We start from the raw sequence: 27,386 nt of genomic DNA on the forward strand, positions 1-27,386 counted from the left end.
CCAATCAATGTTTATTTGTGTAGCACAGATTCATACCAAGTGTTATCTCCAGACGCTTTACAAAAGAGCAGGTAAAAGACTTTACTAAGACCCAGCGTTAATCCATCATGAGCAACATTTAGAAAAGTTACAGTGGAGAGGAAAAAGAGGCAGAAATCTTGAGCCAAAATCACCAGGTAGGTTTGAGTTTGACAGTTCACGGAAGAATCCACCGAGTGGTGCTGGTGTCACACGTAAAGATAAACATGAGGCACTCAATACACCGCCTACAGGATCTCCATCATGTCACATCTGACATCAGAAAAGCACGAAGAGCAAAAATATGTAAGACAGTAAGAAACTAGAAGCCTGACAAACTGGAGAAGAATATAGACAAAACATGTGTTCCCACCTCGCAATGAATTTCAAACAGTCAAAATTAATAAATACAGGCGAGTAAAATCATCTTTTTCTATCTCACCATTCTCAGATTTTAATCTCTTTTTATTTATTTAGTTCAAAATCAAAGCCACAAAGGGCTTCATGAAGGCAGCGACAATCATCTTTATTTATGATGAGTCACGAGGGAAGCATGAACACAAAAATACATAACACTGGACCCAAAACAGAGCCCTGAGGCACACCATCCCAATGATCACAGACGCACAGAAAGATTTAAGACCGCCTGTTTGTGTCTCGTATGTTTGTTTTTATGCAGATGATACTCAGATGTACAGGCCTGTTAGAGCCTCAGACTCGGGCATGCTGAGTTCTCCAAACATCTGCCTGTGTGATATTAACAGCTGGATGCACGATCGATTTATCATTTAAATGTGCTCTAACAGTCTGGGCTTGATAAAACACTTCATCCAATTTCTGTAGCATTTTATTTTCTGTGATTTGTAATGTGACATCGTCACTATATAAAACATTTTTTCAAACATGTTTTAGCAGGTTTTAAATGTTTTTCCTTCTCTTTTCAGTCTATAGAAGCATCTGTTTTATAATTTGTGTGTCATGTGTGTCACTATCTTGAACCTTAAATATGACTCTAATAAAAGTCAAATGATATGAATATCTGTTTCAATAATAAACATTCTAGGAAACCCATGTTGGGTCATTTCTTGTTCTCAATGATAGAAAATTTGCAAACAAACCCCTGCACTCTGTCCTAATAAAAAAAAGCATTGGCAACACAAGAGGAAGTTATATGACTTGGAGGCGGAGACATCAGTAGGTGTCCTCCCTGATGTGTTCGTGGGTGATTTTGACAAACATTTGCTGTTCAGATTTGTTATTTGTGTCTTTTAATGTCTAATGGTGTATTTTTGTATTTGTATGTGTGGCTGCTCGTTGTTTGTGTGAAACTCTGTTAAATGTGCTGCTGCCTGTCTAGTCCAGGACATTTTTAATCTCAATGAGTTTTCTTTCCTGGTTAAATAAAGATGAAATAAAATATATTCAATATAGCACAAAGGTTTGTGTTTATTTAGTTAATCTTTAACAGGAAACAGATTCAAATAGACGGCCCTGATGACAAACAGATTATTAAACTCCTGAACATAGATGTTCTCGTCTCTCCACGGCCTGTCAGCAGTTTAAACTCCAGACAGCGGCGAGGTCAACACATAACGAACCACTCATCAGTGACCACTCAAAGTTAGTTGTTTCATGTATTTTTATTCTTCTATTTATAAATATTTTTTGACTCCTGTGTTTGAAGTTCCTGTTGGTTTTGAACACTTTCAGCTGCAGGTTTATTTTATTTTTTCCACCACGTGTTGGAAACATCGTGAGGTTTCACTTCCTGTCTGTCTGCTGACGGATGTTTGTCACAATCTGACCTCAAAGCTTCTCGCTGCCGCAGGCTTCCTGCACATTCTGCTGCTGCTGCTGCTGCTGCTGCTGACTTCCTGCCACTGCTGAAGCTGCAGAGAGAAAAACAGCAAACAAAAAAAAAAAAAGACTATTTGGATCACTGTCACAGCTGCTTCAGAGTCACAAGGTTAATGTGACAGCAGGTCACGCAGGGCGGGTTCTGGTGATGACCCATATTCTGATCTTACATTTAAATGTTTTTGTCATGATCCAATATATTGATGTCGTTCTCACAGTGGATTAAAATAAGAAAAGAGGTCGAAGCTCAGAGTAAAAGGCCTCGAACAAGACGTCAGCCCTGTCCCAGTATCCGCCCTCGTGCCCCTTAAAAGTGCATTCTCACTAAGGGGTGCAAGACCAAAGTAAGGTGTCCCAACTCTCCTGTGTTGTTCTCCAGGGGTGCATTCCTGGACCTTATATGTACCCCTTCTGAGAGTGTGCATCAGACCTCACTTCAGTCAAGGCTATTACCCAGAATCCCTGTAGTGTCAGACGTTTCCAACATGGGGAAGCAAAACGGTTAGCTCTCGTGTTGATCTGACGGAGAACTGACATTCATATCAAAACATGAGCTGACATGAAGCTGCGGCTCGATGATACACGACATGATACCTGACAGTTTTCATTTTCTGATGCTATTATCTGCACAAAGAGACCAAGGAGCTCACTTCAGGGCAGAGGATGAGCAGGTGTTTACAGGACACAGAAACACCTGATAGGTGATATATATATATATATATATATATATATATATATAAAAGTATATATTGTTGGCGGTGGGGGGGAAAAGCGGGCATAAAATTGTCTAGTGTGTATCCCCGGTTAAAGGAGGTTCCCACTTGATGACCCCACTGATGTCCTGGCTCTTGCTGCTCACCTAAACGGACCCTGGTTCTGTTTAAGGTGGCCATGCTGTAGATTAGGTATCTTTTTCTCAGTTGGGGCATAATTGGGATGAGGGGAGCCTTCATTGAGCGCTCTTCCTGTTCATAGGGCACAAGTGTTGTGTGTTTATTTAAAATCCATTTATTTTAGTATTTTCTACATTAAGTCAGGGCGCACTCACACTAAGTAATCCGTAAGCCGATTCACCCCCACAGTACGAGCACACAACGTGGACAGCCTTCATTCAGGAGAAACCCCGGAGTGTTCTGTCTGTATGTGACTCACATGACTCAGAATAAGACACAAAGTCAGTGAAGTAGATGTCATGCTCTCTGAGTTGTTCTCTGATGAGCGGACGACTGCATGTCCCCCCTTTGTATGAGTCCGTCTGTCTGGTAAACTAAGCATACTTCATGATCACATAAAGTCATGCATGTGTTGTTTTATGACATTATGTATGTGAGGTCACCGTGCTCGGGCCCCGTTAGTCCTGGAGCAGTGTGAGTGCGGGCCAGCGGGGGAATGGGGGAGGGGGCCGGCAATCGAGCTTAAGCACGGCTTAATCCGTAGGTGAACCTGCGGATGGATCATTACCGGTTGAGATCACCGCACCCGAGGCCGCGTGGCCCCTCGGTGCTGGCGGCGGATCGTCACTCAGAAAAAACTCTCCCTCTCGAGCCTGAGTGCGCCCTAAGTCACATGAGAAACTGGTTTCAACACTGTGATGTACTTTTGGATGCTCTGTTTTGCAGAATGAGCCCAAATGTAATATCTGAACCTTAACATGAGATAATAAATTTGGAATATTTTACATAAAACATCAAACTAACTAAAAGAAAAGCTCTAACACACGACATGTTTCAGTCGAGGGAGGAGAGCTCGTTTGCTTTCTGGTTTGAAAAGACATTCCAGGCATTACTGGAAGTGTCAAAATTAAATACATCCAGCTGTGTCTGAGTCCAGCTGTGCGTGTGTGTGTTACACCTGACACACCGAGCGACACATTCAAAAACATCTGACCTGCAGACACCTTTACATTTTATATTTAGGCATCTGATCTCTTTTCTCACGCTGATTCTGAGGCCACACCTGATCTTCACCCACACACACACACACACACACACACACACACACACACACACACACACACACACACACACACACACACACACACACACACACACACACACACATCCTGTCCCAGCAGGCTTTGAGGCAGAAACCGCCACCGCCCTCGTCTGTGACGCGTCTTCGTGCAGCTCGTCTTCATCGAGCGACCACATCCTGTGGAAACAGTGAGGGCGAAGATTTTCCACCAGCAGCGGCAGCCAATCAGATCGCAGATACAAAGACAACGATAGATAAAGATTTTTGACACATTTTAAAACAAAACAAAGTTTTACAGTGTGATTAAAAATGAAATGTTCACCTCTTTGACGCTGGTTTTTATATCGATTCATGAAGAATTAATCTCCATTACATGTTAATCAGTTAGAATAAAAGCTTTATAATAACATATTTATCTGTATAGCATCTTTAAAAACAAGCGCAGAGCGTGCTCTGACTAACGAGGGAGTCATGAACCTGAAGGAAACTAAAGAACCGAATCAACGTGGGCGAGAAAAAAAAAAGGTTGAGTCAATATGAAGTCACAACACGAGGACAGAAGGTGTTAACCTTTAGTAATACAAATAAACATCTTTAAAATAATCCCCTGTTGTTTACTAAATACTTTGATAAAGACAGAAATATGATCCATGCAGGACGGCCCGGATCAGTGCACCCTCTGTTTACATTTCTGAAACAACAACAAAACAACATTAAGTAAACAAAGCTTTCAAATGACAGCAGAGACTCAGGTCCTGTTTATTACACCCAGGATCTGATGGTCATGTGACCTGTAGGTCCACCGGGGACCACGAGGGACCACATGAGGGACCACATGAGGGACTACATGAGGGACCACATGAGGGACCACATGAGGGACTACGAGGGACAACATGAGGGACCACGAAGGACCACAAGGGACCACATGAGGGCCCACATGATGGACCACATGAGGGACTACGAGGGACAACATGAGGGACCACATGAGAGACTACGAGGGACCACATGAGGGACTACATGAGAGACTACGAGGGACCACATGAGGGACAACATGAGGGACCACATGAGGGACCACATGAGGGACCACATGAGGGACTACGAGGGACAACATGAGGGACCACGAAGGACCACAAGGGACCACATGAGGGCCCACATGATGGACCACATGAGGGACTACGAGGGACAACATGAGGGACCACATGAGAGACTACGAGGGACCACATGAGGGACTACATGAGAGACTACGAGGGACCACATGAGGGACAACATGAGGGACCACATGAGGGACAACATGAGGGACTACGAGGGACAACATGAGGGACCACATGAGAGACTACGAGGGACCACATGAGGGACAACATGAGGGACCACATGAGGGACTACATGAGAGACTACGAGGGACCACATGAGGGACAACATGAGGGACCACATGAGGGACTACATGAGAGACTACGAGGGACCACATGAGGGACAACATGAGGGACCACATGAGAGACTACGAGGGACCACATGAGGGACTACATGAGAGACTACGAGGGACCACATGAGGGACTACGAGGGACAACATGAGGGACCACATGAGGGACCACATGAGGGACTACGAGGGACAACATGAGGGACCACCAGGAACCACATGAGAGACTACGAGGGACCACATGAGGGACAACATGAGGGACCACATGAGGGACCACATGAGAGACTACGAGGGACAACATGAGGGACCACATGAGGGACCACATGATAGACTACGAGGGACCACATGAGGGACAACATGAGGGACCACATGAGGGACCGCAAGGGACCACAAGGGACCACATGAGGGACCACAAGGGACTACATGAGGGACCACGAGGGACCACATGAGGGACCATTAGGGACTACATGAGGGACCACGAGGGACGACATGAGGGACCCCTAAGCTGTTTTTCATAAGCTGTAGTCGGTCACTGTATCTGCTGCGCCCCCTTTGATCTCAGACGTGTCGGCCCACCTGCATGAGGTCGTTTCCTCGTCAGATATATGTTTTGCAGAAAGGCCCTCAGAGACACGCAGAGACTTCACGGTGGCAGTAGAGCAGCTAATAAAGTTTCATTTTGCTCAAACAGCTTTTTCTGTTAGAGGAGTCAAATCCTGAAGCTGGCTGCTCGATCACGTTTCACTTCCTGTGTCCTGACAGCACGTACATGCATGTTCGCACTGTGTCCGTTAAATATGTAACTCTCTGCTCTGTGAATTTCAGTTTCTCATTAAAAACAATATGACATCTAATCATTTATTTTGAAGGTGGACAAACTGAAGAGTGGTGCTTTGTGTCGATTCTGTCGACTCAGATCACAACACTCAAGAGTCTTGCTGTGAGGCGAAAGAAGTTTGTTGACACAGGTCAAAGGTCAACATTTCAGTCACATACTGTATGTGGATACCATTCATGCACCGTTACCTCCCCTCTGTACAAGCTAACGAGCTCTTTTGGGTGAGAAAAGCGAGCGTCAGTGCCGTGTATAGCGTTCATTCGTCCGTCTACGCGAGCGACAGAGAGGAAAATAAAAATGGGGCATCGGGGAAAAAAGCCACTCGGCTTCGCGCTGCATCGCTCGCAGGCAGTGAGGAAACTCCAATAGAAAGCAATAGATTCAGGATGATTTCGTCACTGACGCTCGCTCGTGTCGCGTGCTGTTAGGACAGGCTGTTACTGCGAAGTAGGGCCCGACCGATATGGAATTTTTGGGGCCGATATCGATATATCAGCCGAAATCTTCCTTAGATCTATCTTTAGCCTTTATGGATGAATAGATCGGTGGATAGATATACTCTATACCAACTTTAATTGAATAAACAGACTTATATCTGCATATTGGAGATAAATGTTACAGACATATCAGTATTGAACTTTGACTCAAGATGCTGTCTTTAAATCTGTGTTGTCCTTTCTACATGTGTCTGTGTGTTTGTGTAGAAACCGGCTGTATCAATAAGGTGTGAGGTTATGCTTTGATAGCGGCCTTCAGCTCGTCTGCATCATCAGGTCTTCCTCCCTGTGTTCTCCCTGACTTAGAATCAGCCTGTGCTCATTTCAATAGAAGAGGACATCATTCATTCGTTCTGTGTTTCAGTATCAGAGGAATAAACGGACTCTACTGTTTGTTTTGTGTGAAGGTGAAATCCCCTAAACGGCGTCCTATCATTTATCCTCGCTGCTTAGTGTCTTTGAGGGTTTTTTATTTCTGTTTATATTTATTTTCTTGATGTGCTGATAATTCTGAGAACTTCTTTCTGTTTTCTGCCTGTTAGGATTCTTTGTTAGAAAAATTTTAAAAACATACAAAACATGAAAAGAATCAAACGAAAAATCAAACATATTAAAAAGAAGAACGAGGACACTGAGAGTGTGTCAGTGGAAACCAGGTGGAGTGGAAGTGGGCAGGACTACACACACACACACACACACACACACACACACACACACACACACACACACACAGCTGTGAGTTTCCCTTTGTGGGTGTAGTTTCCGTTCAGTCTTCGTCCTCTTTATGATTCTGTTGCTCTTAGGTGTCAGAATGAGATAATCAGTTATTATGCTCCATTTGAAGAATTTTACAAGAATTTTTAAGGTATAGACCAGTGATACTCAACCTGAGGCTCTTCAGGCCACATGTGGCTCTTTTAGGGCCTACTTGGAAAAAAAATCCAAAGTAATTATTTAAAAAAGGGAAATATTGTCAGCAGAAACTATTCTTTGCAAGTCACTGTGTTTACCACATATTTTAGGAAAGAAAGAGGTTTTTTGATTGTGGCTCTTGCAGAAATATTTTTGGGTCAATGTGGCTCTTAAGTCTAACAAGGTGGAGTACCACTGGTAATGACCCTTTTAGGGCCGACGTCACGGTGTGAGCTGGAGGCTAAATGAAGCTAAGCTAGAGGGAAACACAAATCTCCACCCCAGGGAAGAAGGCCACACAGAGGAGTGTTAAAATGTCGTCTTGTTGTGTTGTTGGGTGTCAGAATAGAAGGAGTTAGGCCGTGTCCACCTGCCGTTTTCCCGGGCACAGCCAGCCGTTTGGGAGCAGCTGATTGGCCGTGATCAGGGGGGAAATCAGGCCGACTTCAGAATCAGTCGTACGATTCCAATTGAAATGGTTCAGTGCACGCCGGGCTTTAAGGATGTTCACTCGACATGTTGCTCAGTGCTGTGCTCACGATGGATTCATGTTTACATTAAATGATTCAGTCCTGCCTCCAAACCTGGAGCGAGTGAGGAGAGCTCTGAACAGAAAGGTGAGCTCACCTGACACAGTTTGAGAACGACTTAAGACTAAACGAGCCATTAGAGGATATAAATGTGTCTTATTTATCCCCTTTATTAGTACGATTTCATACGACACTATTTTATAAATATTTAATCGTGGAAAAAGAGTCCACTGTGGAGTGAAATGTAGCGTCTTTCGAAGTGAGCTACGATAACATCTTCTATATCAACAGATTCACTGAGGTCTCTAGATTCTTGGATCTTCCCCAACGCCAACCAATCACACTCTGACAACATGGCGGTCTGTTTAAACCATTCTGCCTCTCACTCCTCCTGCATCACATCCACTCTGCTGTGAACTTCTCCCTCCACCACTCAACCTTCACCAGCTTCACTCAGCACATTTTATATTCCAGGAGGAATTGTTTGCTTGTTCTGTCTGCAAGATGTCCATATCCTTACATGCAGGATCTGTTCTGCATGTCCCCATGGGGGGGAATAAAAGGTTTGCACTCTCAGAAAGATCTGTGGCATGCTGCACTGATCCTGCTGAGAGCTAAGAGCAGAACCAGCCATCAGTGCTATAAATGGTTCAATCTGTGACGAGAGTATTCCTGACTGAAGTGCTTTTGAAATTGGATGAATTAGTTTTATTATTTTAAACTGCAATAGAGTTCTTATTTCATCTCCATATTTTAACGTATTAGATGGACTTTAAAGTGGACACTTGGCTTTAAGAACTCGTTGCATGTGTTGAGCTAATGATGTGTAAAACGTCAGGTGTCTCCGATGAAATAAATAAGATTGCAGTATCAGATGTTGATGATGAAATATGACAGTGATTATCTTTCCCCCATGTTCAGGCTGTAAAACAAAGTGTATATATTTAAAGTTTTATTGGGTCATTTGTGTGATGGAGGTGTGGTTATATACATTTTCTAGGGTTAGGGTTAGTTAGTCTGAGCTGTGGTAGGGGGGCCCAATGTGAGATCTGTTCATGGGGCCCGGGGGTCCTGGTGGGGCCACTGATGGGATGTGGTAGCAGCAGCAGTAGGAGGCTGGGTCCATAAGTCATTAACGCTACGTGTAAACTACAATGGATTCAATTCAGTTGACCTGATTGAACAGCCTGCGTTGATGTCTGAGAACAATAAAGCTATAAAGCTCTTAAACATACAAACACGACACATTCAGTGTTTTATTATTTCAGACTTTATTTCACATCATCACACAGAGAGCAGTTTTAAAAACATTTCTTGAGTTATTTTTTACTAAGGCAGACAATCATTCAAATGTGATATTAACAGAGAGATCAAAAATTCATCAGAAGCAACAAATCTAGTTTTCAAACATCACAGAGACGACATTAGAAGGCTTTGAACGTAAGATTATATAAACAGAGTATCAGGTAATTTGATATTTATACAATTAATTACACATCATACAAATAAAAGACGACATGAAGCCGAAGGTTCGGAGTCTTTCTCTGAATCCAGCAGCTCGCACTCGAGCTTTTCTCTGTCGGCCGTCTGCAAAGTTTCTGTAAGAAAAAACATCAAAAAGAGATTTTATTGATGTGACTTTGAACAGACTTCTAGAAAGTCATCAACTGACGCCAGATTCCTTTAGTTAAAGGACCAATCAGTGAGATGTGTAGAGAGTGAGATGATAAAGGTATCTTACTCTCTGATCATTAAGGAAACATGCTATGTTGAAGTGTTGGCTTCTCTAACAACAATGCAGCAGCCAGTATGTCCTCCTTCTAACTTTAGATTCTGCTCCTGAATGCTCTGGATTTGTTTGGACCAGAGAAGGTAGGCGCTTTTAAGACACCCCCCCACACGGCCGTTTTGGACGCCCCTCGGTTTGCCAGATATGAGAGCAGTTATCAGGTCAAATCAACAGGCGTTACAGCGATGGAAGCGGGCAAGAGAAGTGGTTCAGATAGAAGTGATTGTACCTGACCTAAAAAGCCTCTGCATCTTTCTAATAAGCTCCACGAGCAGAAACGTGCTCAAACTAGGATCAATATTGGAGATGCTTTTGAAAAATGGAGAGAGGTTAGAACACAGAAAGGTTTACAGACCCATGCAGAGCTGGATAAACACTCTATCCACATCCACTCTACAAGGACTCATTGAAAACAACTAAAAAATAATTTTGCTGCTCAGAAAAATACGGCAGGTGGACACGTGTCCCTATGGGTGTATTTATATGTGGACAGTGTGTGTGTGTGTGTGTGTGTGTGTGTGTGTGTGTGTGTGTTCTGTACTCACACTGACTCATCCACAGTTTGAAGGTCATCAGGACGTTGAAGATGATGGTCTTGATGAAGATCAGCCTGAGGCCAACGACGGTCAGAGACATCAGGTTGACCATCGGGTCTGTACAAAAACAAAACCAGCAGCGTGGTCACAAATAGGAGACGAATCATTGAATAATCAAACATATGATTTAAAGACGAGAGTTTCACACAAACCTCGATTCAAAGGATCTCCACAGTCACCAGAGCTGGCCGCCACTGAAAGAATCAGACACAAAGACTTATTAACCGTCTTTAATGAATCAGTTAGATAGAAATGGTGACAGGAGGAGCGTCGTCGTCATGGTAACAGTTTTATCTGATTCACACTTACATTCATCACATTTTTGTTTTGTGTCTTCAGTTGTTAGGACAGCAACCTGGGTGTACACAGACCCGTCGGATATCCTGACGGCCTCCGTGCCTTTGAAAAGCGCCTCGTTCACTTCGTTGATTTGGGTGAATCCGGTGGCGAGGCACGCCGCCGAGTCGTTTCCCTGCAGTTTGTGGTAAGACGGCTCGTGCTTCTCCCCTGAAAAACACAGAAAGAAACCCCGATTAACACACGTGTGATGCTCGGCAGCCAGATGACCCCGTGTCCAGGTTGTCTGTTTGACACGGCTAATGACTGAAGAGAGGACGTCAGACAAACATCCACAGACGACGTTACTCACAGACACACACTGTGATTAACACACGTCAGGAAACACACACACACCTGAAGCGTCAGAGTGCTGCTTTTAAAATCTAGACCGAATGTTTGATCACAAAACTCAGAGCAACATGTCCTCACAGTTTGAACAAACCTTTGAAAGGTCTGTGTTTTATTTGTTTGATTGTATTTCTTGCTGCTGACCTATTTGAGTTTTGTCCTGTTTGATTCTGATGATTCATCCGTCTTATAAGAAATAAATACTGTCGTTTATTTTTTTGAGAGTTACCGCTGAAAGGTCACTCTACTCTCTTATCACTTAAAAACAAATCACACGTCTGATTCTGTCTTACTTGACCGTACGTAGAGTTTGGATCCTGTCCCAAAGAAGAGTTTTCTTGCAGCGTCATTCACACCGTGAAAGTTTTCACACCGAGAACCTCAAATTTTTTTGAACTCCAAAGAATATTTCATCATCATCAGCATATAAAACACTGAGACTTCTTTGTGTCCTCACAGTGATTATCAAATTAAACACTTCCCACCCAAATATGGACAGTCTTTACATCCAAAAGGGGAGGAGTTTCCAGACTATGACGTATAATCAGGGCCGTCAGCGTTAACATGTTTTTCAGAATTAAGGTCGGAAAATAAAAGATTGAATATTTTGGTCAGGTTATAGTTCAGCCTGGACACGTTTTTATCGTTGGCTGATTCATGGAGTCTCTAAAGTGGTCGCTACTGAAGGTTACCGGGAAGGTTGTGGCCGTAACCGGGAGATAAAAATCAAACTGCAAATGAATTTAAGTTATTTGTTCTTTTAAAAAGAGGCGTTTTCCTTCTTATCACAGTAATGACGTGGAAAAATAGCCTCTCAGTGGTGGTCTTGATTTAAAATACGGAGTCGGCCCAGTATGACAAGTAAAAATGATCTTGATTCAGAGACGAGACCAAGACCTAATTGGTTGAGCAGTTTGGACCTTCAAGTCAAACGTTTGTCAAACTAAGTTTAAGTATCGTCACGATTATAGACAACTTTTCTTTCCATTCATTTGATTCCCAAATCAACACGCCACTAACAACTTCTCCACATTGTGAAAACAGATTTAAAACGCTTAAATTAACTTTAGTTAACCATTTAAATTAACTTTAGTTAACCAATATGCTTTAATCGCGATTAAATCATAATGCTCACATGCCAAAACTTCTTATGAGTTCATCAGAAATTTAAAATATGACAATGTGTGAAAGTTGAGTCGTAACTTCAGAACAATCAACTCACGAAACAGCGTGGTTAGGTGTTGATCTCTCTTTGGCTGAAGAGAACAAAACGAACGCTGACAAACAGAAATGTGCAAACATTAAAGCCCTGATGAAAACACTCTGCAGAGATATCTTTCAAATTGGAGTTTAAAAATGTTTAAAATGGATTTTAAGCTTCTTCAAGTGACTTACGGGTTTGAACTGTCAGCCTCGTGCCGGATCCAAACATCAGTTTGTCGCCTGCGTAATTCACACTGTGTCTCACTTCAGTGCAAAAAACACTGCTGAACAGATCACGAGTGAGATTTTAATCCATTTTAATGTGTTTGTTTTAGTCAAATTAAACTGAAATTGAAATGAAGTCGTTACAAGATTTTGACAATTGTCAGACCAAATGAGGCGTACAAAGCTTCTCTCCGCCGTCCTTACAAACTGAGTCGGGCAAAGATGGCCTGGCGGTTAGGTCGTGGCCCATATAGACAGAGGCTACAAACCTCCTAACTGTCCGGGTTCAAGTCCAGCTTGTGGCTCCTTTATCGCAATGTCATACCCCACTCTGTCCACCTGATTTCCAACTCTAAAATAATCCTGTTACTACACTTTTGAAATACATCAAAGTGTCTAAATGCAATATTTCACTTCAGTGTTTGAATGGAAAATCTCACTGTGACATCACGTCAAACAGCAACAGAATATTACAAAATACTTATGTATAAATATCAAAGGGTTGAATTATCAGCATTAAAATTACACTGTATGCAGACGACGTTGTTATACACTTCACTATTTTAATTAATAAAAACTGTCAAAATAACTTGGAGAATAAGTAAAAACAAGGTTTCTATGTACATTAGGAAGTGTTACTGAGCTTTTTAAACACACTTACATCACCTTTTGCTTTATTTCATGTACTGTTAGAAATACTAAACGTCCTACGAGGGTTTAAAGTTTCATGATCTTCAGAAGCAGATTCATCCAGCGTTTGTATTTCTTCATCACAGGGCTGTTTTTCTTCTTATTATTTTTATTTTTTATTATTATGAGTTAAGACACATTTGGACTCACCATCTTGGATGATGAGTTTAATTCCTGATCCGAACTGGAGCTTTTGGTAACCACTCGTCGTCACACAGTTCACAGAGGCTGATCGATAACTGTGATCAGGTCAAAAAGCTCAAGCAACATTTGTACACATCGTGACCCTGATGAAGGACACGTGCCAAAATGGTCGGTCTAATAAAGTTAATTAAGTTGAGCTTTTTGAACTCTTCACAAAGCCGTTCACTGTCTGTGATGAACCTTGGTAGTTGGTGAAGTTGTGCCAGAAGACTCGACTCTGCTTCTTCAATAACTCTGAACTCTCACAAAGTGTCAAAATTATTATTTATTTAACATCAGAGATCTTTAAATAAATTAATTTATTCTCGTTAGATTTCCCTACGTGATTTAAATTCTATGTTGATGTAAATGAGCTTAACTCTCAATCTAACTTCTGTTTAAAGATTTTAAAGAGCGAAGAGAAACTTATCTCGGGAAGATAAATAAAAAGTTGACTTTTTCCGAGTTTCAGATTAAAATAGTTTTAGGAGCCTCAGAGAAATGTATTAAGACAATGTGATCTTTGTATCCGTCACTTTTTAGTTGTCCGTGTGTTTGGGTGTTGATACTCACTCCTGTTTATTGTTAATTCGGTCCCTTTCCCAAAGATCAGCCTCCTTCCTCCTGTTGAATCAGTCACACAGTGTCGCTACGCAGAACGCTAACGTCCCGACAGACTGTTCCGTGAACACAGACTCTTTTTACTCCTTTTTAAACGTGTTTGATTAACATTTTAACATCTTAATTTAAATGGTGATCTCTTTATCTTTAAAATCGCTTATTTGATTGAACTGCACTTTGTGACTTTGTGTAGTCAGAAGACTAGAAAAGAACTCTAAAAGCTCAAGTCCATTTACCTTTTGATCACGAGCCGCCCTTTGGAGGACTACAGCCTCCATGAAGCATAAGCACTAACCACTAGGCCACAGGCTTCCCAATAGAACCAGTTTAATGAAAATTAAACTTAAAATTAAAAATGTTGTACTGATTATCTGAGGAATGAAAGAACATTTGTTTTAAGCTCATCTAATTGTTCAACACTTGGATACCTCACGTTTAAAAATGAGAATATGTGATTTTAAAGATCGGTCAAATAAAAAAAACACGTCCGTTATGAGAGGAGAGGAAAAGGTCAACTCCTGCACACGGACTAAACTGCACCAAAATATCTGCAATGCTTCCAAAACTACAGAATGTCTGATGATTAAAAATTATCCAATTTCAGGTGTCTGGGACTTCTAATTGAGTTGCCATGGTAACAAAGAACATTTATTTAAACTAGAATCACATGGACGTTTACAAATCGTGAACCTTGATAACCCCATGTTTGTTTGTTCAAAGGCATTTCAGAAAGGTTAGATCCGGGTTAAAAAGCTGAATTGAATCGTTTCATTTTAACCGTCAAATTAAGAACATATCTCACCTGGTTCAACGAAGAGTCTGGAACCAGAACCAAAGATGAGTTTGGTGTTTGAAGACAAACTATAGACAACCCAACGACGAAAACCACAAGGTTTCAAACACTCCAACTACCTCGTCTTTATGTACACAAATCGAAGTTTCCCACGTCATATTTCAGAAGATAAATATTATAAAAATGTTCTTTATCCGAAGTAAAGATTCATCTTCTGTTTACGAGTGGCTCCATGACTCAGGGAGTTCAGATACTGACTCACTTATTTTCAGAGATTATTTTACTGGATTAAACGACGACGTTTGGAGCCAGAAATACAAATCATTTATATGAACAACCTGGCAAGTTAGAGCATTAAAATTATGTTTTATGAATCGTGATAATTCGCTGAATTTTAAGTTAATCGCGATTTAATCGCATTTTTAATCGCATGTTTGAAATTTCATTTTTGAGCATTTGAGAACTTGCTATTATGCTTTTATTTTGATCTTTGTAATGTCTTACACTGAGTCTAAGTCTTTTTGTAACAGATCCTAAAAGTGTAATGTTTTTATTTAAAGGTGTACAGTTTGATATACAAGCTACCAGTGTCGAACTATATGATTAATACTTAATCTAAATTTATAATGAATCAGAAATCATTTATTTTCAAATGTTACTCACTCAATTCAACTAGAAGCTTTGAGCCCAATCCAAAGAAGATTTTATTCCCGATGCCGTTCACACAGCTCAAAGACCAACGACAGAAACCCTGAGATCCCCTCGATGATTTAAGCACCAACACACATCATTCTATCGCCAGTTTTTGAGCCTAGGGGGAATATTCGACCACGAGTCCACTATTTCTGCACAAATACATAGAATCAAATAAATGTTTCAGTAATAAAGCTTTTAGTAAAAACAGTTTTAACTGAGGTTCAATGTGTTAAACTCAGATTTACTTTAATATTCCTGTAAATAGATCACCCTTTGAAGTATATACGTATAAGTATATAGTCTGAATTATTAATTTCTCGGATATAATTTTTACATTTCATCAGATGGGTGAATGGGAAGAATAATTCTTTCAAGAAATGCAGAAAAACATTTGAAATTTTTTTGTGAAATTAAACTTACCCAACATTTAACAAGACTTTAAACGGTTTAATATATTTATAATACAACTTAAGAAGAAGAATAAGCTGAAAACAAAGCTTTCCCAGTTAAAATGTTGAGATTTTTAACTTTTTAAGAGACATTTTCTTTTTTTGGCACATAACTGTCGTGTTTTTGTACTCCCCTCGAGTTGTGTCACTACAAAAGGACACCGTTAACTACGAGTATGGAAATGTTGCCAATGTTTTTGTGCAATTAAGTCAGCGTGCAGGAGTTTGCCAACAATGTTTGGTCATAAAAATCAAGAAATTACCCCACTTTGGGTTTCTAGGACTTTATTTTTGTTGTTGTAGTGTCATTTCATTTTTTTCTAGAATCATATCAAAGTTTGAAATTCTGGTATCATGACAACCCTCGTTATGGACAAATGTTGTTTGTAGATTCAATAAAATGTAAAAATATGCCATAATAATGATTGAACTTACTGTCCTCCACGAACAATTTGACGCCCTCACCAAAAATGAGTTTCCCATATCCCGACTGAGTCACACAGTGTTTGTTCTCGCTACAAAAAGTTCAGCACAACGAACCCAACAGAGACCAATGCAATCACATCATCTGCAAACAGTCTAACTTTTTACTAACGTACCATGATAACTGAACTAATAAAGGGTCCTGTTGGGTTATAAAGAATTAAGTTTAAAAACAAAATTGTCGGATTTTTGAACTTACTGTCCTCCATGACTAATTTGACGCCCTCCTCAAAAATAAATTTCAGATTTGCCGTCCCAGTCACACAGTGTTTGTTCTCGCTACAAAAAGTCCAGCACAAGGAACCCAACAGAGACGAATGTAATCAGAATATTACCATCTGGGCACATAACAGTCGTGTTTTTGGATTCACCTCCAGTTGTGTCACTACAAAAGGACATCTTGACTTATGATAATGGTACTGTTGCTAATGTTCTTGGGCAATTAAGTTGTGCAGGAATTTGCCTCCAATGTTTGGTTATAAAAAAACAGGAAATTTCTTCTATTTTTGCTACCAAGAAGTATTGATATCATTTCATTTGAATAGAATCATATCAAAGTTTGAAATTCTGGTATCATGGGACCCTTGTTATTGACAAATGTTGTTAGTGGATTTAATAAAAATGTAAAAAAACAAAAAACAATTCTAATAATGATTGAACTTACTGTCCTCCATGAACAATTTGACGCCCTCCCCAAAAATAAGTTTCCAGCTTCCCGTCTGAGTCACACAGTGTTTGTTCTCACTACAAAAAGTCCAGCACAATGAACCCAACAGAGACCAATGCAATCACATCATCTGCAAACAGTCTAACTTTATACTAACGTACCATGATAACTGAATTAATAAAGGGTTCTGTTGGGCTATGAATAATTATGTTTAAACAGCTTTAACGGATGTTTTCAAGATGTTCGCGAACAAAACTGTCCCAGTAAAAATATTTAGATTCTGAAGTTTTTATGGGAAAATGTGCAATTTTATCTAAATTATTCAAAATTTTTCCATCTGGGCACGTAGCTATCACGTATTTTGATTAATCTTAAATTGTGTCACTATAAAAAGACACCTTGAATTACTAGAAAGGGAAATGTTGCTAATGTTTTTGTGCAATTGAGTCAGTGTGCAGGAGTTTGCCTGCAATGTTTGGTCATAAATAACAAGAAATTATCCCATATTGGATTTCTAGGACTTCTATTTTTGTTGTTGTAGTGTCATTTCATTTTAAAATAGAATGATATCAAAGTTTGAAATTCTGGCGATCCTTGTTAAGAACAAATTTTTGTAGATTCAATAAAATGTAAAAATATAAGTCATAATAATGATTGAACTTACTGTCCTCCACAAACAATTTGACGCCCTCCCCAAAAATAAGTTTCCAACCTCCCGCCTGAGTCACACAGTGTTTGTTCTCGCTACAAAAAGTCCAGCACAACTAACCCAACAGAGATGTATGCAATCACATCATCTCCAAACAGTTGAACTTTTTACTAATGTACCATAAAAGCTGAACTAATAAAGAGTCCTGTTGGGTTATAAAGAATTGTTTAAAAACAAGTATTTTTGTGTTAACAGTTTTAACTGATGTTGTCAGGATGTTCAAGAACAAAATTATCCCAGTACGAACGTTCAGATTCTGAAGTTTTTATGGGGAAATTTGTAATTTTATCTGAATTATTCAATTTTACCATCTGGGCACTTAACTGTCGTGTTTTTGTATTCCCCTCGAGTTGTGACACTACAAAAGGACACTTTGAATTACAAATACAGAAATGTTGCTAATGTTTTTGTGCAATTTAGTCAGTGTGCAGGCGTTTGCCTACAATGTTTGTTAATAAAAAACAAGAAATTACCCCATATTTGGTTTCCAGGACTTCTATTTTTGTTGCCGTCGTGTCATTTAAATTTTTCTAGAATCATATCAAAGGTTTCTTGACGACCCTCGTTACAGACAAATGTTTGTAGATTGAATAAAATTTGAAAAATATAAGTTATAATAATGATTAAACTTACTGTCCTCCACGAACAATTTGACGCCCTCCCCAAAAATAAGTTTGCGACCTCCCGTCTGAGTCACACAGTGTTTGTTCTCGCTACAAAAAGTCAAGCACAACTAACACAATAGAGATGAATTTAGTCACATCATCACATGCAAACAGTCCAACTTTTTAAATAACATACCATGATAACTGAACTAATAAAGGGTTATAAAGAATAATGTTTAAAAACAACTATTTTTGAGTGTAAACAGTTTTAACTGATGTTGTCAGGATGTTCAAGAGCAAAATTGACCGAGGAAAAATGTTCAGATTTAGAAGTTTTCAAGGGAAAATTTGTAATTTTATTTGAATTATCTAAAATGTTACCATCTGGGCATGTAACAGTCGTGTTTTTGGATTCATCTCAAGGGTTGTTGCTACAAAAGGACACCTTAAATTACGAGTACGGAAATGTTGCCAATGTCTTTGTGCAATTTAGTCAGCGTGCAGGAGTTTGACTGCAATAAATAAAAAACAAGAAATTACACCATATAGGGTTTCTAGGACTTCAATTTTTGTTGTCATAGAATACACAAAGTGTCGATATAATTTAATTTTAATAGAATTAAATCAAAGTTTGAAATTCTGGTATCACGACGACTGTCGTTACAGACAAATGTTGTTTTTTAGATTTAATAAAATGCAAAGAAAGAAAACAAAAAAACAACCCTCATAATGATTGAACTTACTTTCCTCCACGGATAATTTGATGCCGTCCCCAAAAATAAGTTTCCCAATCCCCGTCCCAGTCACACTGTGTTTGTTCACGCTACAAAAAGTCCAGCACCATGAACCCAACAGTGACGAATGTAATCCCATCATCTGTATACAGTCAAACTTTTAAATAAAGGGTTTTGTTGGGTGGAACTGTATTTTTGTGTGTTAACAGTTTTAACTGATGTTGTCAGGATGTTCAAGAACAAAATTGTCCCAGTACAAATGTTCAGATTCTGTTTTTTTCTGGGAAAACATGTAATTTTATCTGAATTATTCAATTTTTTACCATCTGGGCACTTAACTGTCATGTTTTTGTATTCCCCTTGAGTTGTGTCACTACAAAAGGACACCTTGAATTACGAGTAGGGAAATGTTTCCAATGTTTTTGTGCAAGAGATTTGTAGATTGTGTAGATTCAATAAAATGTAAAAATATAAGTCATAATAATGATTGAACTTACTGTCCTCCACAAACAATTTGATGCCCTCCCCAAAAATGAGTTTCCAGCTTCCCGTCCCAGTCACACAGTGTTTGTTCTCGCTACAAAAAGTTCAGCACAACGAACCCAACAGAGACAAGTGAAATCACATCATCTGCAAACAATCAAACTTTTTATTAACCTACCATGATAGCTGAACTAATAAATGGTTCTGTTTTTCCTGCTTGTTTTTTAAGGCTTATGATATAAAATTCTAAATCATTCCCTCTGCAGTCTAACTGAATGCTCCATGGTACCGATGTTACTCACGATACGATAAGCATCACAACACTGAGTTCACTCGATAAAAAAACCTGTTCCTTATTAGTCCTAAAAATCAAAGTCATACTGTTTTGATTTTGACGTTATATGGTCCTAAAAAAGTACTAATAAAACAAGGCATGTTTCTTCTTTATAAAAGTGACATTGATATTATCACATGTAAACACAATTTTTACTGTTTGTTCCTCGTGTCCGCACTGAGCACAGGGAAAAGAACATCGTCTGCAGGGATCTTTCTCTCGAAGGACTTGAAACTGGCATTTTTTTTCTGAATAATTTAATATTCAGTCATGCATTTAGATTCATTTTTATCCGTGTCACTACCAAATGAAACCTTAAATTGAAGTTATTCCTCAGATCATTGTGTATTGCTCTTTTTGTCGTAGAGAGAGTCATGTATCTGCAGATGTTCCTTTTTTCAAAATATAGTCATGATTAGTGTTTATAACAGATTAGAAGTGTGAGATTAGGATTCTGACGACTATCAGAAGTCTGTTTAGTCAACTTTATGTTCAAGAAGTCGACAAAGACATGATTTTTTACTTTCCCCGGATAACAGGAAAAACATCACATAAAAAAAAGTAATTATGAATAAATAACTACTCACTGGCGTCAACAGTTAGCGTGACTCCTTTGCCAAAATAAATCTTCCAGCCTGACGTAGTTCCAGTCACACAACATCAACACTCAGAACAAAAACTGAGTCACACTGAAACTATTTAAGATGTTTGTTTTTTTTTACAAGAACTGGCTGCTTTATTGTTTTTATAAAGCTGTCTTACGAGTTACACATGTGGCCCCCGTCAGTGCTCAATGCAAGTTCATTTCAAAGATAAATAAAAGACATGACAAAATCTGCCATGACAGATTTCAGCACAAGTCACCAAAAAAAGAAAACACCATGCATTCAAAAAATGTATTAGAACTAGGGCTGTTTAATTATTTATTTTTTAATCACAATTAATCGACGAATTTCAAAAGTTAACCACGATTAATCACATTTGTAATCATGTTTAAAATGTCACGATGACAGCCCTGATTTATAGGAATATTGTCAGATCTGAAAATTTCATTTTTTAGGGTTTATCTTTGGGCCTTCCACGCCTCCATCCAGAGACAGGACAGTGGACACAGCAAGAAATCAGGGAGGGGGAGAGGGGGGGTTAAAATGCAGGAAAGGAGCCGCAGGACAGACCTGGAGGACTATGGCCTCTGCACGTGGACCAAAGACGTCACAAATCAGAACTTTTCAAAGCATAACTGGCTTAAACTTTTTTTTTTACTACTATCCTGACACAAACTGAGGTGTGTTAAATATTTGATTCCTAATGAGGAGCCTGTGTTGGTACTCACTGGACTCGACACGGAGTTTGGTTCCTCTTCCAAAGAACAGTTTGAGGTTTGCTCCTCCAGTAGTCACACAGTGAATTAGATCTGCACCAGAACTACAGGAGCTGCCTCGGCTTCAACACGCTCATCATGACAAAAGTTATAAACTGCTGACGAAGTTAATTATATAAGAGCGATGAGAAGGATACAACATGACAGATCATCTGCACTAACAGAACTCATTATGCTAATTGTTAGATGCCCTGATGAATGACCAAAAGTTTAAAAATGGCATTCAGATTCCGATTTGTTCACCAAAAATTGCAGAGAAACTCCTGCACATGGTCCTAATTAAACAAATAATAAGCATTGGCAACGTTTAAATATATGAAAATGTTGCCAAAAAATCGCTGAAAAAAACACTCTCCTCATTGAAAACAACAGGAAAAAGATGCTGGCCCTCAGAAAAAATCACTACACTTCTTCACTTCCTTTAGCAAATTAGTTTTGTGTTTATAAACATTTTAGACAGTGTGCAGGAGACATCGTGCACATATCGACAGATTGTTTCCTCTCCCTCTCTTTTCTCACGAAGTAGAAGTTATTGTTTTGACGCCTCGGCACTCTTTGATTACATGGATCATTGAAACAACAGATTTTAGAAATGTGGTTCTGGAAAATTGAAGTGTCGTACATTTAGAGAACTTTATGCTAAAATTTAAATGATTCTTACTCACTGGTTTCCACGGTTACTTTGGTTCCTTCTCCAAACGTCAGTTTTACGTTTCCTGATCCACTAGTCACACAGTGAATCTGAGCTCAACAATAACCACGTCACCTCACGGTCACGGACGTCTTCAGTCGACACTAATGTCATGAATTCAGAAGATTACTGTTAAACGTTTTAAAATAAAGGATTTAAAGGGTTACCACAGAGGGTCCCAACCTTGTTTGGAACAAAACTCTGGTGACCCCAGACGTCCAAAACACAAACAGCTTTATGGTCAAATTATTATGTTTTCAATCATGTCATAGTTTCTCTACTGTGGTCCAGTAAAAATTCATCTCAGAGCACATTTTTTATTTAATAATTTACTCAGATTTTTATTTCATTTATTCCTACTGCTGTGTTGTGTATAAGAGCTATTGTTCTGACTCAAGTATGTCTGATCGAGACAAACGTTATATGAAAAAGGTTTTGATAAAAAATGTACCTACTCTAAAAAAAAACCCAGACTAACAGTTAGCCATGAACAACTTTATCACTAATTTCAGCTCAATTAATCAGAAATCAAACCAGTTTAACTACCAGCATCTCAAACAGGTCGAAGCTTTTAACTAAAATACTTAAATCTGTTATGCTTATGAGCATTTTAAAATGACCTTTGACGTATAAACACAGCTGAGACACTTAAAGAGATGAAGTCATACTCACTGGACTCGACCGTTAACTTTATTCCTCTACTGAAAAGTAATCTTCTGTTTCCTGACGTAGTCACACAGTGTTTCTGTCCTGACCGATAACTAAACAACACATTCACATCGTCTGCATACAGCAACATTTGAGTTAATATTACAGCTTAATACATTTTAAATCCTGTTCATTTAATTTGGACTTTTACAAACCATGTAAATGTTGTTTTTTCTACTTCATTACAAAAATTTTAACACGCTTTTTAATTATAAGGGTAAAAACTGAAAGTTTAAAGAAGCAGTATATTTCTTCTTACTCACTGTTTTCTACTGTAAGTTTGGTCCCTTTCCCAAAAATGAGCCTCCTGTTCGATCCAGAAGTCACACAGTGTTTCTGTCCTGACCAATAACTAAACAATACAATCACATCGTCTACATACAACATAGTTTTACTTTATATTTCATCTTAAATATATTTTGATTCGTGTTCAATACATTTGAAATTTGTAAAAAAAAAATTAATTGATTGTGGTTGTTTTTTATATATATATATAATATGTATATGATCACTGCCCTGGCAACAACAATTGAACTTCTTGTCACCCAAATTATTGTTTTTTGATAACCTAAAATTGCAGGCAAACTCCTCTGTGCTGTCGAAATAGTACGTACACAACATTTTGTGTAATTTAGTTTATCACATCATCTGCATACAGAATAATTTTTGTTTATATTACAGCTTTTAAATCCTGTTTATTTTATTGGGGCTTTGAAAAAAACGTAGTTATTTCAACCATCTTGTATTTCTTTAAAAAGGCTTTTCAAACTATGAGGGTAAAAACTGAAGCAGTACACTTCTTTATACTCACTGTTGTCTACTGTTAGTTGGGTCCCTTTCCCAAAAATGAGCCTCCAGTTGTTTCCAGAAGTCACACACTGTCTCCGATCTTAACAATAACTTCCTGAACCATTTTGTTACCACTTTTTAACATCGACAGCTAATTAGAAATTGTCAGCTTTTTTCAGCAAATTAACACAAAGAACTGTGACTGTAAAAAACAAAAACCTAAATTAAAAATGAATTAATCTATCCATTTAATTCTTGCGTGTAAGAGAGCGACCTTAGTGGGAAAATTGTTTGGATTAAGCGTGATTTTATTTGCATTCAATGATTTAAAGGTGGTAAAATGGTCAAATGAAGGACTTTTTAGACTAATGCTCTATATATTTTGAATCTTACTGTCAAACTAAGCAAAGCTTATTAATATCATAATTCATGTTTAACAACTTCCTAACTTTCTGTTACATAGTTTGAGTGATATTTTTCTGGATGTAGTAGTTTTAATTTTTCAAGATACAAAAACACCTGACAAGGTCAGCTGATCCACGACGGTCAACGTAACTACATTAAGATAACTCTTTAAAATAATGTTTTGATTCTTATAAATCTGAGAATCTATTAATTTAATTCAATTCTCTTAATTTGTCAAAGATTTGATATTTCACTCATCAACATTTACAGGTGGCAGTGTGAAGTTACACGATGAAAGAAACAGTAAATTATTCAAAATGTAATCTTTATACTCACGGCTCTGGACGGTTAGTTTGGTTCCTTGACCAAAAATGAGTTTGTAGTTTCCAGAGAGAGTCACACAGTGAACGTGACCAAAGCGTGAACTACAAATCCTACTTCCTCTTTGAAACACATTTATTATTTTACTTGGAGAAAACGTGGATTCACTGAGTGAAACAAGAACACATTATGGTTTATTTGGCTGGATAGTTTATGAATTTAAGCACGTAAATAATTCACCCGCCACAACCTTTAAACGTCTCGACCCCGACTACCACCCGGTCTTAAGATTTATTAATGGTAACGCCACATCATTGTATTTTGGTGGTCCTCTCTCACAGAAAGACTCGATTTACATCGGTATCTTTTTATTTATAAAACTCTCAGAGGATAATGACCGTTAGAACTCATACATGCTTTTTCTTATTCTACACCAACAATAACCAACATATCCTTTGGGGCAATGAACTTTGACATTTTAGAAGCATGATTTTAAACCTCCTAACCTCTGTTTTAGCCTCTGTTTGAGGCTTTTCTTACTCTGTTATTTACTTATTACTTTAAATTATACTTCTTGTAAATCACCCAGTTAGTTGGTTTTAGTGACATTGTATTTGTCTGTCTTTTGTTTTTTTGAATGATTCGTTGTCAGTCTTTTCATAGATTCAGACTTTAAGTAATTGAGGATTCTAAAATGTTTAGAGATTTTCACGGAGAGCATTCAAATACAACTTCAAATAGACGTTTTCTCTTCATGTACCGGGATGGAATTTTGAATATTAAAATCATCTGAAAAAATATTTGCAATAGGAAATTAAATGAATAAACTATATTTAACCATTAAAGCTTCATTGATTTTCACTTATTAAATGGGAGGAGCATTTTTAAAACGTTTTGGAATAATTTCTACTTTCACTGTTTCACTAACCGTAAACCAGTCGATGGAGTGACTGTTGGAATACCTCAAATATAACGACTTACTGGCTTCAACATTCAGTCGGATCCCCGATCCAAAGAGCAGCTTGTAGGTTCCAGTATTCACACAACACTAAACACCACGACACAAACTCTGCAGCAGCACCACTTTCATGTCTTCAACGCTCAGCAATTCACACATTGTTTCAAATCTGTTTTTATATATCTGCCTTCTATTAATCCAAAAACATAATTGTTCCTTTAACATGGAATGAATACTTCTATAAGTAAATATCCTACACCCATTATTAAAGATGTCACTTTACAGTTTGGGTATCAGCGTGCGTGGTTTATTAGGTTATTAAGTGTTTGTTTTACATGAAGTAAAATCCATGAAGGATCTTCTTCTACAGTCACCGGTTCACATCAGAGAAAGTTCCCTAACTCTAAGGTTTGAGTTAGTGATTCTCAGTTTGCAGGATCCTGTATGTGGAATCAATGCTTGTCATAAATGAAGTGTGGGATGTTGTGAAGAAAAATATAACAAAGACCTAAATATCTAGTTGATGGTTGGTATGAGTCCATGTGGTACAAGAGAGCGAGGGCCACCCTGGCGTTGGGAAGTTGATGTGTAATTCAGACAGTGTAAAGGAGTTACAGACCTGTCTTATGAAATACTTGTTTTATATAAAAGCGTCTGGACTTTGACACTATCGATCACTAAAATAACAGAATTAATCATTTTAAAAACACGGTGTATTGAAACATATAAAACAGTTTGAAAACCTAAATCAGTACTTACTGGCTTCAACAGTTAATCTGGCCCCCCTTCCAAAGAAGATCTTATACTGATTCCCAGTATTCACACAACATGATGCACCATGACACAAACTCAGTCTGGTCTACGTGTCATCGACTGATCCAAACTTATGTATTTAAAGAGGATATTTAATCTTTGGACTTTATCAGACCTGTACTTTCCAAACACAACAAGCTAATATTAGCTCAGATAATAATTATAATAATAATAGATGTTTTTTGTGGATTAATGTAATGACAAAAACTGACCCGTAGAGACTGACTTTTGTTCAACACTGTGTTTCCTAAAGTCAGATATTTCACTTTCAAATGCAAATAAACCAACTTACTGTCATCAACATGAAGTCTTGTTCCACTTCCAAAGATAATCTTGTTACCACCAGACGTGTATGTCACACAGTCTGAAGCTTCACTACACAAACCTCACCGACTAACTGCATGCAGATGATACTCTGATTTTCTTTGGTTAAGAAAAGTCAATTTCATGAACCTAAACAGTTAAATAATCATTTTAAACATCTCTTTAAGTTTTGTCAACAGCTTCATTTAGAGAGATTACTTTTAATAACTTTTTTTACTGAAGTCGTTAACAATAAAAGGTTAAACTGACAATCCTTTGCATATTTAGACTGATCACACAATTTTAAATCTTTGGATAACTGCAGCATGTTTCAGATCAAACAACAACTGTTTTGTTTTCCGGAAAGTGCACTTCTGATAATAGTATAATTGCTTATATATTTTTTTATCTATTTTGTAAAGATTTAAAAAAAAAAAATCCTATATAAGTGATGTTTTAGATGTATATCAGTACTTACTGGTTTCAATGGTAAATCTGGTTCCACTTCCAAAGATAATCTTGTTACCACCATATGTCACACAGTCTGATGCTTCAATACACAAACCTCACTAAATAAACTTAATATGCAGATGATACTCTGATTTACTTTATTTGAGAAAAGTTTACGTTTTGTTTAAAATGTAATTTTCATAAACCTAAAGAGTGAACTATCTTAGTTTTTGTCAACCAACTGCTTCATTTAAAACATTAACTTTTACATTAACTGTTTAACTGAAGTCGTTAACAATAAAAGGTTAATCCTTTGAATATTTAGACTCGTCACAAAAAACTGCAGCATGTTCCAGATCAAACAAGAACTGTTTTGTTTTCCTGAAAGTGGACTTTTTAGACAAGTATGAAAGCTCATATTTATTTCTATCTTGTTCTGATTTCTTTAATAGTGTATTAAACCAAATCTTTGGTTCTCTTGGTCTCAGCTCGTGTTGTTCAGTTCTTTTGTTTCCTGGATTCTTGTGTTTTGCCGGGTTCTTATGATAGTTGGGTTAAATATGTTTGTTGGGTTCTCTGC

General features: G+C 38.3%; 1 protein-coding gene across 1 annotated transcript in view; it reads right to left on the reverse strand.

The window, feature by feature from the left end:
• Positions 1-9,292: 9,292 nt before the first annotated feature.
• The window catches only part of LOC109976704 (M1-specific T cell receptor alpha chain), a 43,208-nt gene continuing 25,114 nt past the window's right edge, over positions 9,293-27,386 (reverse strand). The window contains exons 2-5 of the mRNA XM_065953465.1: positions 10,735-10,932; positions 10,578-10,619; positions 10,375-10,482; positions 9,293-9,638 (exon numbers count right to left, since the gene is read on the reverse strand). Of these exons, the coding sequence (XP_065809537.1) occupies positions 9,637-9,638; positions 10,375-10,482; positions 10,578-10,619; positions 10,735-10,932 (350 nt within the window). The 3' untranslated portion in view covers positions 9,293-9,636. The remainder of the gene's footprint in view (positions 9,639-10,374; positions 10,483-10,577; positions 10,620-10,734; positions 10,933-27,386) is intronic.

The sequence above is a fragment of the Labrus bergylta genome, chromosome 4 (assembly GCF_963930695.1).
Source record: "Labrus bergylta chromosome 4, fLabBer1.1, whole genome shotgun sequence".
NCBI classification, from domain to species: domain Eukaryota; kingdom Metazoa; phylum Chordata; class Actinopteri; order Labriformes; family Labridae; genus Labrus; species Labrus bergylta.